We start from the raw sequence: 14,675 nt of genomic DNA, 5'->3' as shown, positions 1-14,675 counted from the left end.
AACATCTTCACTCCGAAGATAGTGAGAGTGAGGAACAAGATGACAACGCAGGTGGTTGATGTGATCCTGATTTCAACATTGAAGTGAAATTTAGAGATACATGGTTGGGAGGGCTATAGTATAGTGCAGGTCAATGGAACTTGACGGACCAATGGACAGGCATGGATTGATCATCCTTTGGGCCTTTTTACTGTGCTGTAGTGTTCTATGTAACGATAAGATGAACTCCAGCACAATGAAGCTTTCTTACTCCAGTCCGATGTCCTTTCATTGGCATTGGCTGTAAAAGAGATTGATGTCAAATTCCATTGAAGCTATCCTATACCTCACAATATCCAAATCTTTTTATCAATGTCTGCCCTTGGGATTTAACAGATTTTGATTCTCGTTATCACTTGCTGCAATAATTCCTTTAGAGTCCTGTTTAATAACTGAATATCAGCTGAAGATATTTGTGTGAATATATACAAAGGAAATGAACTAGGAAAGGTGGTGAAAGAAATCCCAATTATATTCACTAGAAATACCGGGACGGAAATGTTCAGTTCATACCTGTTAATGCTGTGGTCCCCACTGAAAAGAGAAAATTATAAAATTTAATATGAAGCTAGCTAATGCACAATTTCTGTCGTGGATATGATCGCATCAAAAGCAGAATAGTTCTCAGTGTATGTTGCTGATATGTGTAAAAAGTTCTCCAGTGACAAGCTTCCATTTCCTCTGTTTCACTGAGGATGTCCGAGTTGATTTTCCTAAATAAACTTTCCAATAACTTACAATACCCTTATACACGTCGTAAAATTTCAAGAAAGAGTTGAATATTATATTAACATATAAACGTATTTTATCTCAGGTCATTTTCCAGCAATGGAAATCAATTGATTGCTTTCTCTTCAATGAGCCAAACTTTGCATGCTGTGGTGATGGCTTCACAGACTGGCACAACTTACTCAACGATATTTCACTCAATTCATTTGCATCGCACTATTATTCCAAATCAAACCGGCCCTACAAAATTCTGAACTAATTTAGTCCTGTTGTGGTTCAACTTCACTGTTAAGAAGCTGAATAAATTGTTTGCTTCAGAACCGCTTTCTGTTGTAAATCTTATAAAGCAACATTGCCCAGTTTTGTGTTTGTGATCAGGCCTGGAAACTAAAACTTAGCAAGCAACTTCATTCATTCCTAAATAAATTCCACCGAGGAAGAGGGAATATGAGAGACTTGTAAAGTATTCATCTCGCAGTCAATTATATTGCTCAGCCGCTAGAGGGAATGGAATCCGATCTGATAAAATAATCCTGTAAGTGTGATGGGAGCTTCATTCAGCACAGTTTTTTCTGAAATAGCGTCAGAAAGCAAATATATTATCTCTAATTATGACAGAGTATCTTCTAATGTTAAGAATTGTTATGAGAAAATATGTTGAAATATGAAGTTCAATTCACTTAATTTTCGATCACCAATGACAATTTCACTGAAACGGTAAAAATCAAAATGAAAATTTACTGCTCCTACGTGTCGTGACTCTTGTGCCATCACCTGTAAAAGATACTGATGTACTATTTAGTTGAAGCTATTTTTTATTGGTATTGTCTGAATAGGGTGGATAGGGTGGTGACGAAAGCTTTTGGTATGCTGGCCTTTGTAAATCAGAGCACTAAGTATGGGAGTTGGGATGTAATGTTAAAATTGTACAGGGCATATTGGTAAGGCCGAATTTGGAGTATTGTGTAGAGTTCTGGTCACCGAATTATAGGAAAGATGTCAGCAAAATAGAGAGAGTACAGAGAAGATTTACTAGAATGTTACCTGGGTTTCAGCACCCAAGTTACAGGGGAAAGGTTGAACAGTTAGGTTTTATTCTTTGGAGCGTGGAAGGTTGCGGGGGGACTTGATAGAGGTATTTAAAATTATGAGGGGGAGAGATAGAGTTGACATGGATAGGCTTTTTCCATTGAGAGTAGGAGAGATTCAAAGAAGAGGACATGAGTTGAGAGTTGGGGGCAAAAGTTTAAGGGTATCATGAGGGGGAATTACTTTACTCAGAGAGTGGTAGCTGTGTGGAACGAGCTTCCAGTAGAAGTGGTAGAGGCAGGTTCGGTATTGTTATTTAAAGTAAAATTGGATAGGTATATGGACAGGAAAGAATTGGAGGGTTATGGGCTGAGTGCAGGCCAGTGGGACTAGGTGAGAGTAAGCATTCAGCATGGATGAGAAGGGCCGAGATGGCCTGTTTCTGTGCTGTAATTGTTATATGGTTATAATACTCATGTTACCTTACATAACAGACCACAGCCTAAACCATTTTCAGAAATAATATCAGACAAATATATTATCTCTAATTATGACAGAGTATCTTCCAACGTTAAGAATTGTTATGAGAAAATATATTGAAATATCAATTTCAATTTACTTAATTCCCAATGAGCCATGACTGTCTCACTGAAAATGTAAAAATCAAAACAAAAATTTGCTGCTCCTACCTGTTGTGCTTCTTGTGCCATCAGCTGTAAAAGAGATTGATGTACAATTTAGTTGAAGCTATTTTCTTTTAGTATTGTTTGAATACTCATGTTATCTTAGATAACAGACCATGCTCTAATGAAGTTAATACTCAAGAAACCATTTTCAGAAATAAATCTCTGTTAAATTCAGGTAATATCACACAGTGAAAGGAGGATGATTGAAACTCTGGCTGAGCTGGTGGTCATGGTTTGAGAGTTAAAGTTGAAATATTGAAGGTGAACATGAAGAGGAACATCTTCACTCCGAAGATAGTGAGAGTGAGGAACAAGATGACAACGCAGGTGGTTGATGTGATCCTGATTTCAACATTGAAGTGAAATTTAGAGATACATGGTTGGGAGGGCTATAATATAGTGCAGGTCAATGGAACTTGACGGACCAATGGACAGGCATGGATTGATCATCCTTTGGGCCTTTTTACTGTGCTGTAGTGTTCTATGTAACGATAAGATGAACTCCAGCACAATGAAGCTTTCTTACTCCAGTCCGATGTCCTTTCATTGGCATTGGCTGTAAAAGAGATTGATGTCAAATTCTATTGAAGCTATCCTATACCTCACAATACCCAAATCTTTTTATCAATGTCTGCCTTGGGATTTAACAGATTTTGATTCTCGTTATCACTTGATGCAATAATTCCTTTAGCGTCCTGTTTAATAACTGAATATCAGCTGAAGATATTTGTGTGAATATATACAAAGGAAAGGAACTAGGAAAGGTGGTGAAAGAAATCCCAATTATATTCACTAGAAATACCGGGATGGAAATGTTCAGTTCATACCTGTTAATGCTGTGGTCCCCACTGAAAAGAGAAAATGATAAAATTTAATATGAAGCTAGCTAATGCACAATTTCTGTCGTGGATATGATCGCATCAAAAGCAGAATAGTTCTCAGTGTATGTTGCTGATATGTGTAAAAAGTTCTCCAGTGACAAGCTTCCATTTCCTCTGTTTCACTGAGGATGTCCGAGTTGATTTTCCTAAATAAACTTTCCAATAACTTACAATACCCTTATACACGTCGTAAAATTTCAAGAAAGAGTTGAATATTATATTAACATATAAACGTATTTTATCTCAGGTCATTTTCCAGCAATGGAAATCAATTGATTGCTTTCTCTTCAATGAGCCAAACTTTGCATGCTGTGGTGATGGCTTCACAGACTGGCACAACTTACTCAACGATATATCCCTCAATTCATTTGCATCGCACTATTTTTCCAAATCAAACCGGCCTTACAAAATTCTGAACTAATTTAGTCCTGTTGTGGTTCAACTTCACTGTTAAGAAGCTGAATAAATTGTTTGCTTCAGAACCGCTTTCTGTTGTAAATCTTATAAAGCAACATTGCCCAGTTTTGTGTTTGTGATCAGGCCTGGAAACTAAAACTTAGCAAGCAACTTCATTCTTTCCTAAATAAATTCCACCGAGGAAGAGGGAATATGAGAGACTTGTAAAGTATTCATCTCGCAGTCAATTACATTGCTCAGCCGCTAGAGGGAATGGAATCTGATCTGATAAAATAATCCTGTAAGTGTGATGGGAGCTTCATTCAGCACAGTTTTTTCTGAAATAGCGTCAGAAAGCAAATATATTATCTCTAATTATGACAGAGTATCTTCTAATGTTAAGAATTGTTATGAGAAAATATGTTGAAATATGAAGTTCAATTCACTTAATTTTCAATCACCAATGACAATTTCACTGAAACTGTAAAAATCAAAATGAAAATGTACTGCTCCTACGTGTCGTGACACTTGTGCCATCACCTGTAAAAGATATTGATGTACTATTTAGTTGAAGCTATTTTCTATTGGTATTGTCTGAATAGGGTGGATAGGGTGGTGACGAAAGCTTTTGATATGCTGGCCTTTGTAAATCAGAGCACTAAGTATGAGAGTTGGGATGTAATGTTAAAATTGTACAGGGCATATTGGTAAGGCCGAATTTGGAGTATTGTGTAGAGTTCAGGTCACCGAATTATAGGAAAGATGTCAGCAAAATAGAGAGAGTACAGAGAAGATTTACTAGGGTTTCAGCACCCAAGTTACAGGGGAAAGGTTGAACAGTTAGGTTTTATTCTTTGGAGCGTGGAAGGTTGCGGGGGGACTTGATAGAGGTATTTAAAATTATGAGGGGGAGAGATAGAGTTGACATGGATAGGCTTTTTCCATTGAGAGTAGGAGAGATTCAAAGAAGAGGACATGAGTTGAGAGTTGGGGGCAAAAGTTTAAGGGTATCATGAGGGGGAATTACTTTACTCAGAGAGTGGTAGCTGTGTGGAACGAGCTTCCAGTAGAAGTGGTAGAGGCAGGTTCGGTATTGTTATTTAAAGTAAAATTGGATAGGTATATGGACAGGAAAGAATTGGAGGGTTATGGGCTGAGTGCAGACCAGTGGGACTAGGTGAGAGTAAGCATTCAGCATGGATGAGAAGGGCCGAGATGGCCTGTTTCTGTGCTGTAATTGTTATATGGTTATAATACTCATGTTACCTTACATAACAGACCACAGCCTAAACCAGTTTCAGAAATAATATCAGACAAATATATTATCTCTAATTATGACAGAGTATCTTCCAACGTTAAGAATTGTTATGAGAAAATATATTGAAATATCAATTTCAATTTACTTAATTCCCAATGAGCCATGACTGTCTCACTGAAAATGTAAAAATCAGAACAAAAATTTGCTGCTCCTACCTGTTGTGCTTCTTGTGCCATCAGCTGTAAAAGAGATTGATGTACAATTTAGTTGAAGCTATTTTCTGTTAGTATTGTTTGAATACTCATGTTATCTTAGATAACAGACCATGCTCTAATGAAGTTAATGCTCAAGAAACCATTTTCAGAAATAAATCTCTGTTAAATTCAGGTAATATCACACAGTGAAAGGAGGATGATTGAAACTCTGGCGGAGCTGGTGGTCATGGTTTGAGAGTTAAAGTTGAAATATTGAAGGTGAACATGAAGAGGAACATCTTCACTCCGAAGATAGTGAGAGTGAGGAACAAGATGACAACGCAGGTGGTTGATGTGATCCTGATTTCAACATTGAAGTGAAATTTAGAGATACATGGTTGGGAGGGCTATAGTATAGTGCAGGTCAATGGAACTTGACGGACCAATGGACAGGCATGGATTGATCATCCTTTGGGCCTTTTTACTGTGCTGTAGTGTTCTATGTAACGATAAGATGAACTCCAGCACAATGAAGCTTTCTTACTCCAGTCCGATGTCCTTTCATTGGCATTGGCTGTAAAAGAGATTGATGTCAAATTCCATTGAAGCTATCCTATACCTCACAATATCCAAATCTTTTTATCAATGTCTGCCCTTGGGATTTAACAGATTTTGATTCTCGTTATCACTTGCTGCAATAATTCCTTTAGAGTCCTGTTTAATAACTGAATATCAGCTGAAGATATTTGTGTGAATATATACAAAGGAAATGAACTAGGAAAGGTGGTGAAAGAAATCCCAATTATATTCACTAGAAATACCGGGACGGAAATGTTCAGTTCATACCTGTTAATGCTGTGGTCCCCACTGAAAAGAGAAAATGATAAAATTTAATATGAAGCTAGCTAATGCACAATTTCTGTCGTGGATATGATCGCATCAAAAGCAGAATAGTTCTCAGTGTATGTTGCTGATATGTGTAAAAAGTTCTCCAGTGACAAGCTTCCATTTCCTCTGTTTCACTGAGGATGTCCGAGTTGATTTTCCTAAATAAACTTTCCAATAACTTACAATACCCTTATACACGTCGTAAAATTTCAAGAAAGAGTTGAATATTATATTAACATATAAACGTATTTTATCTCAGGTCATTTTCCAGCAATGGAAATCAATTGATTGCTTTCTCTTCAATGAGCCAAACTTTGCATGCTGTGGTGATGGCTTCACAGACTGGCACAACTTACTCAACGATATTTCACTCAATTCATTTGCATCGCACTATTATTCCAAATCAAACCGGCCCTACAAAATTCTGAACTAATTTAGTCCTGTTGTGGTTCAACTTCACTGTTAAGAAGCTGAATAAATTGTTTGCTTCAGAACCGCTTTCTGTTGTAAATCTTATAAAGCAACATTGCCCAGTTTTGTGTTTGTGATCAGGCCTGGAAACTAAAACTTAGCAAGCAACTTCATTCATTCCTAAATAAATTCCACCGAGGAAGAGGGAATATGAGAGACTTGTAAAGTATTCATCTCGCAGTCAATTATATTGCTCAGCCGCTAGAGGGAATGGAATCCGATCTGATAAAATAATCCTGTAAGTGTGATGGGAGCTTCATTCAGCACAGTTTTTTCTGAAATAGCGTCAGAAAGCAAATATATTATCTCTAATTATGACAGAGTATCTTCTAATGTTAAGAATTGTTATGAGAAAATATGTTGAAATATGAAGTTCAATTCACTTAATTTTCGATCACCAATGACAATTTCACTGAAACGGTAAAAATCAAAATGAAAATTTACTGCTCCTACGTGTCGTGACTCTTGTGCCATCACCTGTAAAAGATACTGATGTACTATTTAGTTGAAGCTATTTTTTATTGGTATTGTCTGAATAGGGTGGATAGGGTGGTGACGAAAGCTTTTGGTATGCTGGCCTTTGTAAATCAGAGCACTAAGTATGGGAGTTGGGATGTAATGTTAAAATTGTACAGGGCATATTGGTAAGGCCGAATTTGGAGTATTGTGTAGAGTTCTGGTCACCGAATTATAGGAAAGATGTCAGCAAAATAGAGAGAGTACAGAGAAGATTTACTAGAATGTTACCTGGGTTTCAGCACCCAAGTTACAGGGGAAAGGTTGAACAGTTAGGTTTTATTCTTTGGAGCGTGGAAGGTTGCGGGGGGACTTGATAGAGGTATTTAAAATTATGAGGGGGAGAGATAGAGTTGACATGGATAGGCTTTTTCCATTGAGAGTAGGAGAGATTCAAAGAAGAGGACATGAGTTGAGAGTTGGGGGCAAAAGTTTAAGGGTATCATGAGGGGGAATTACTTTACTCAGAGAGTGGTAGCTGTGTGGAACGAGCTTCCAGTAGAAGTGGTAGAGGCAGGTTCGGTATTGTTATTTAAAGTAAAATTGGATAGGTATATGGACAGGAAAGAATTGGAGGGTTATGGGCTGAGTGCAGGCCAGTGGGACTAGGTGAGAGTAAGCATTCAGCATGGATGAGAAGGGCCGAGATGGCCTGTTTCTGTGCTGTAATTGTTATATGGTTATAATACTCATGTTACCTTACATAACAGACCACAGCCTAAACCATTTTCAGAAATAATATCAGACAAATATATTATCTCTAATTATGACAGAGTATCTTCCAACGTTAAGAATTGTTATGAGAAAATATATTGAAATATCAATTTCAATTTACTTAATTCCCAATGAGCCATGACTGTCTCACTGAAAATGTAAAAATCAGAACAAAAATTTGCTGCTCCTACCTGTTGTGCTTCTTGTGCCATCAGCTGTAAAAGAGATTGATGTACAATTTAGTTGAAGCTATTTTCTGTTAGTATTGTTTGAATACTCATGTTATCTTAGATAACAGACCATGCTCTAATGAAGTTAATGCTCAAGAAACCATTTTCAGAAATAAATCTCTGTTAAATTCAGGTAATATCACACAGTGAAAGGAGGATGATTGAAACTCTGGCGGAGCTGGTGGTCATGGTTTGAGAGTTAAAGTTGAAATATTGAAGGTGAACATGAAGAGGAACATCTTCACTCCGAAGATAGTGAGAGTGAGGAACAAGATGACAACGCAGGTGGTTGATGTGATCCTGATTTCAACATTGAAGTGAAATTTAGAGATACATGGTTGGGAGGGCTATAGTATAGTGCAGGTCAATGGAACTTGACGGACCAATGGACAGGCATGGATTGATCATCCTTTGGGCCTTTTTACTGTGCTGTAGTGTTCTATGTAACGATAAGATGAACTCCAGCACAATGAAGCTTTCTTACTGCAGTCCGATGTCCTTTCATTGGCATTGGCTGTAAAAGAGATTGATGTCAAATTCCATTGAAGCTATCCTATACCTCACAATATCCAAATCTTTTTATCAATGTCTGCCCTTGGGATTTAACAGATTTTGATTCTCGTTATCACTTGCTGCAATAATTCCTTTAGAGTCCTGTTTAATAACTGAATATCAGCTGAAGATATTTGTGTGAATATATACAAAGGAAATGAACTAGGAAAGGTGGTGAAAGAAATCCCAATTATATTCACTAGAAATACCGGGACGGAAATGTTCAGTTCATACCTGTTAATGCTGTGGTCCCCACTGAAAAGAGAAAATGATAAAATTTAATATGAAGCTAGCTAATGCACAATTTCTGTCGTGGATATGATCGCATCAAAAGCAGAATAGTTCTCAGTGTATGTTGCTGATATGTGTAAAAAGTTCTCCAGTGACAAGCTTCCATTTCCTCTGTTTCACTGAGGATGTCCGAGTTGATTTTCCTAAATAAACTTTCCAATAACTTACAATACCCTTATACACGTCGTAAAATTTCAAGAAAGAGTTGAATATTATATTAACATATAAACGTATTTTATCTCAGGTCATTTTCCAGCAATGGAAATCAATTGATTGCTTTCTCTTCAATGAGCCAAACTTTGCATGCTGTGGTGATGGCTTCACAGACTGGCACAACTTACTCAACGATATTTCACTCAATTCATTTGCATCGCACTATTATTCCAAATCAAACCGGCCCTACAAAATTCTGAACTAATTTAGTCCTGTTGTGGTTCAACTTCACTGTTAAGAAGCTGAATAAATTGTTTGCTTCAGAACCGCTTTCTGTTGTAAATCTTATAAAGCAACATTGCCCAGTTTTGTGTTTGTGATCAGGCCTGGAAACTAAAACTTAGCAAGCAACTTCATTCATTCCTAAATAAATTCCACCGAGGAAGAGGGAATATGAGAGACTTGTAAAGTATTCATCTCGCAGTCAATTATATTGCTCAGCCGCTAGAGGGAATGGAATCCGATCTGATAAAATAATCCTGTAAGTGTGATGGGAGCTTCATTCAGCACAGTTTTTTCTGAAATAGCGTCAGAAAGCAAATATATTATCTCTAATTATGACAGAGTATCTTCTAATGTTAAGAATTGTTATGAGAAAATATGTTGAAATATGAAGTTCAATTCACTTAATTTTCGATCACCAATGACAATTTCACTGAAACGGTAAAAATCAAAATGAAAATTTACTGCTCCTACGTGTCGTGACTCTTGTGCCATCACCTGTAAAAGATACTGATGTACTATTTAGTTGAAGCTATTTTTTATTGGTATTGTCTGAATAGGGTGGATAGGGTGGTGACGAAAGCTTTTGGTATGCTGGCCTTTGTAAATCAGAGCACTAAGTATGGGAGTTGGGATGTAATGTTAAAATTGTACAGGGCATATTGGTAAGGCCGAATTTGGAGTATTGTGTAGAGTTCTGGTCACCGAATTATAGGAAAGATGTCAGCAAAATAGAGAGAGTACAGAGAAGATTTACTAGAATGTTACCTGGGTTTCAGCACCCAAGTTACAGGGGAAAGGTTGAACAGTTAGGTTTTATTCTTTGGAGCGTGGAAGGTTGCGGGGGGACTTGATAGAGGTATTTAAAATTATGAGGGGGAGAGATAGAGTTGACATGGATAGGCTTTTTCCATTGAGAGTAGGAGAGATTCAAAGAAGAGGACATGAGTTGAGAGTTGGGGGCAAAAGTTTAAGGGTATCATGAGGGGGAATTACTTTACTCAGAGAGTGGTAGCTGTGTGGAACGAGCTTCCAGTAGAAGTGGTAGAGGCAGGTTCGGTATTGTTATTTAAAGTAAAATTGGATAGGTATATGGACAGGAAAGAATTGGAGGGTTATGGGCTGAGTGCAGGCCAGTGGGACTAGGTGAGAGTAAGCATTCAGCATGGATGAGAAGGGCCGAGATGGCCTGTTTCTGTGCTGTAATTGTTATATGGTTATAATACTCATGTTACCTTACATAACAGACCACAGCCTAAACCATTTTCAGAAATAATATCAGACAAATATATTATCTCTAATTATGACAGAGTATCTTCCAACGTTAAGAATTGTTATGAGAAAATATATTGAAATATCAATTTCAATTTACTTAATTCCCAATGAGCCATGACTGTCTCACTGAAAATGTAAAAATCAGAACAAAAATTTGCTGCTCCTACCTGTTGTGCTTCTTGTGCCATCAGCTGTAAAAGAGATTGATGTACAATTTAGTTGAAGCTATTTTCTGTTAGTATTGTTTGAATACTCATGTTATCTTAGATAACAGACCATGCTCTAATGAAGTTAATGCTCAAGAAACCATTTTCAGAAATAAATCTCTGTTAAATTCAGGTAATATCACACAGTGAAAGGAGGATGATTGAAACTCTGGCGGAGCTGGTGGTCATGGTTTGAGAGTTAAAGTTGAAATATTGAAGGTGAACATGAAGAGGAACATCTTCACTCCGAAGATAGTGAGAGTGAGGAACAAGATGACAACGCAGGTGGTTGATGTGATCCTGATTTCAACATTGAAGTGAAATTTAGAGATACATGGTTGGGAGGGCTATAGTATAGTGCAGGTCAATGGAACTTGACGGACCAATGGACAGGCATGGATTGATCATCCTTTGGGCCTTTTTACTGTGCTGTAGTGTTCTATGTAACGATAAGATGAACTCCAGCACAATGAAGCTTTCTTACTGCAGTCCGATGTCCTTTCATTGGCATTGGCTGTAAAAGAGATTGATGTCAAATTCCATTGAAGCTATCCTATACCTCACAATATCCAAATCTTTTTATCAATGTCTGCCCTTGGGATTTAACAGATTTTGATTCTCGTTATCACTTGCTGCAATAATTCCTTTAGAGTCCTGTTTAATAACTGAATATCAGCTGAAGATATTTGTGTGAATATATACAAAGGAAATGAACTAGGAAAGGTGGTGAAAGAAATCCCAATTATATTCACTAGAAATACCGGGACGGAAATGTTCAGTTCATACCTGTTAATGCTGTGGTCCCCACTGAAAAGAGAAAATTATAAAATTTAATATGAAGCTAGCTAATGCACAATTTCTGTCGTGGATATGATCGCATCAAAAGCAGAATAGTTCTCAGTGTATGTTGCTGATATGTGTAAAAAGTTCTCCAGTGACAAGCTTCCATTTCCTCTGTTTCACTGAGGATGTCCGAGTTGATTTTCCTAAATAAACTTTCCAATAACTTACAATACCCTTATACACGTCGTAAAATTTCAAGAAAGAGTTGAATATTATATTAACATATAAACGTATTTTATCTCAGGTCATTTTCCAGCAATGGAAATCAATTGATTGCTTTCTCTTCAATGAGCCAAACTTTGCATGCTGTGGTGATGGCTTCACAGACTGGCACAACTTACTCAACGATATTTCACTCAATTCATTTGCATCGCACTATTATTCCAAATCAAACCGGCCCTACAAAATTCTGAACTAATTTAGTCCTGTTGTGGTTCAACTTCACTGTTAAGAAGCTGAATAAATTGTTTGCTTCAGAACCGCTTTCTGTTGTAAATCTTATAAAGCAACATTGCCCAGTTTTGTGTTTGTGATCAGGCCTGGAAACTAAAACTTAGCAAGCAACTTCATTCATTCCTAAATAAATTCCACCGAGGAAGAGGGAATATGAGAGACTTGTAAAGTATTCATCTCGCAGTCAATTATATTGCTCAGCCGCTAGAGGGAATGGAATCCGATCTGATAAAATAATCCTGTAAGTGTGATGGGAGCTTCATTCAGCACAGTTTTTTCTGAAATAGCGTCAGAAAGCAAATATATTATCTCTAATTATGACAGAGTATCTTCTAATGTTAAGAATTGTTATGAGAAAATATGTTGAAATATGAAGTTCAATTCACTTAATTTTCGATCACCAATGACAATTTCACTGAAACGGTAAAAATCAAAATGAAAATTTACTGCTCCTACGTGTCGTGACTCTTGTGCCATCACCTGTAAAAGATACTGATGTACTATTTAGTTGAAGCTATTTTTTATTGGTATTGTCTGAATAGGGTGGATAGGGTGGTGACGAAAGCTTTTGGTATGCTGGCCTTTGTAAATCAGAGCACTAAGTATGGGAGTTGGGATGTAATGTTAAAATTGTACAGGGCATATTGGTAAGGCCGAATTTGGAGTATTGTGTAGAGTTCTGGTCACCGAATTATAGGAAAGATGTCAGCAAAATAGAGAGAGTACAGAGAAGATTTACTAGAATGTTACCTGGGTTTCAGCACCCAAGTTACAGGGGAAAGGTTGAACAGTTAGGTTTTATTCTTTGGAGCGTGGAAGGTTGCGGGGGGACTTGATAGAGGTATTTAAAATTATGAGGGGGAGAGATAGAGTTGACATGGATAGGCTTTTTCCATTGAGAGTAGGAGAGATTCAAAGAAGAGGACATGAGTTGAGAGTTGGGGGCAAAAGTTTAAGGGTATCATGAGGGGGAATTACTTTACTCAGAGAGTGGTAGCTGTGTGGAACGAGCTTCCAGTAGAAGTGGTAGAGGCAGGTTCGGTATTGTTATTTAAAGTAAAATTGGATAGGTATATGGACAGGAAAGAATTGGAGGGTTATGGGCTGAGTGCAGGCCAGTGGGACTAGGTGAGAGTAAGCATTCAGCATGGATGAGAAGGGCCGAGATGGCCTGTTTCTGTGCTGTAATTGTTATATGGTTATAATACTCATGTTACCTTACATAACAGACCACAGCCTAAACCATTTTCAGAAATAATATCAGACAAATATATTATCTCTAATTATGACAGAGTATCTTCCAACGTTAAGAATTGTTATGAGAAAATATATTGAAATATCAATTTCAATTTACTTAATTCCCAATGAGCCATGACTGTCTCACTGAAAATGTAAAAATCAGAACAAAAATTTGCTGCTCCTACCTGTTGTGCTTCTTGTGCCATCAGCTGTAAAAGAGATTGATGTACAATTTAGTTGAAGCTATTTTCTGTTAGTATTGTTTGAATACTCATGTTATCTTAGATAACAGACCATGCTCTAATGAAGTTAATGCTCAAGAAACCATTTTCAGAAATAAATCTCTGTTAAATTCAGGTAATATCACACAGTGAAAGGAGGATGATTGAAACTCTGGCGGAGCTGGTGGTCATGGTTTGAGAGTTAAAGTTGAAATATTGAAGGTGAACATGAAGAGGAACATCTTCACTCCGAAGATAGTGAGAGTGAGGAACAAGATGACAACGCAGGTGGTTGATGTGATCCTGATTTCAACATTGAAGTGAAATTTAGAGATACATGGTTGGGAGGGCTATAGTATAGTGCAGGTCAATGGAACTTGACGGACCAATGGACAGGCATGGATTGATCATCCTTTGGGCCTTTTTACTGTGCTGTAGTGTTCTATGTAACGATAAGATGAACTCCAGCACAATGAAGCTTTCTTACTCCAGTCCGATGTCCTTTCATTGGCATTGGCTGTAAAAGAGATTGATGTCAAATTCCATTGAAGCTATCCTATACCTCACAATATCCAAATCTTTTTATCAATGTCTGCCCTTGGGATTTAACAGATTTTGATTCTCGTTATCACTTGCTGCAATAATTCCTTTAGAGTCCTGTTTAATAACTGAATATCAGCTGAAGATATTTGTGTGAATATATACAAAGGAAATGAACTAGGAAAGGTGGTGAAAGAAATCCCAATTATATTCACTAGAAATACCGGGACGGAAATGTTCAGTTCATACCTGTTAATGCTGTGGTCCCCACTGAAAAGAGAAAATGATAAAATTTAATATGAAGCTAGCTAATGCACAATTTCTGTCGTGGATATGATCGCATCAAAAGCAGAATAGTTCTCAGTGTATGTTGCTGATATGTGTAAAAAGTTCTCCAGTGACAAGCTTCCATTTCCTCTGTTTCACTGAGGATGTCCGAGTTGATTTTCCTAAATAAACTTTCCAATAACTTACAATACCCTTATACACGTCGTAAAATTTCAAGAAAGAGTTGAATATTATATTAACATATAAACGTATTTTATCTCAGGTCATTTTCCAGCAATGGAAATCAATTGATTGCTTTCTC

General features: G+C 37.2%; 1 protein-coding gene across 4 annotated transcripts in view; it reads right to left on the bottom strand.

The window, feature by feature from the left end:
• The window catches only part of LOC132392476 (mucin-13-like), a 115,142-nt gene that overhangs the window by 62,806 nt on the left and 37,661 nt on the right, over window positions 1–14,675 (bottom strand). For 3 of the 4 annotated variants that reach the window (XM_059966367.1, XM_059966370.1, XM_059966371.1), the window contains exon 3: window positions 3,311–3,331. The exons of the other annotated variant lie outside the window; for it this stretch is intronic. In XM_059966367.1, the coding sequence (XP_059822350.1) occupies window positions 3,311–3,331 (21 nt within the window). The remainder of the gene's footprint in view (window positions 1–3,310; window positions 3,332–14,675) is intronic. 4 annotated transcript variants of the gene reach the window in all.

This window comes from Hypanus sabinus, chromosome 4 (genome assembly GCF_030144855.1).
Source record: "Hypanus sabinus isolate sHypSab1 chromosome 4, sHypSab1.hap1, whole genome shotgun sequence".
Lineage (NCBI taxonomy): Eukaryota > Metazoa > Chordata > Chondrichthyes > Myliobatiformes > Dasyatidae > Hypanus > Hypanus sabinus.
Note: the sequence above shows the minus strand (reverse complement) of the source record. Positions and strands in the feature narration are given on the sequence as shown.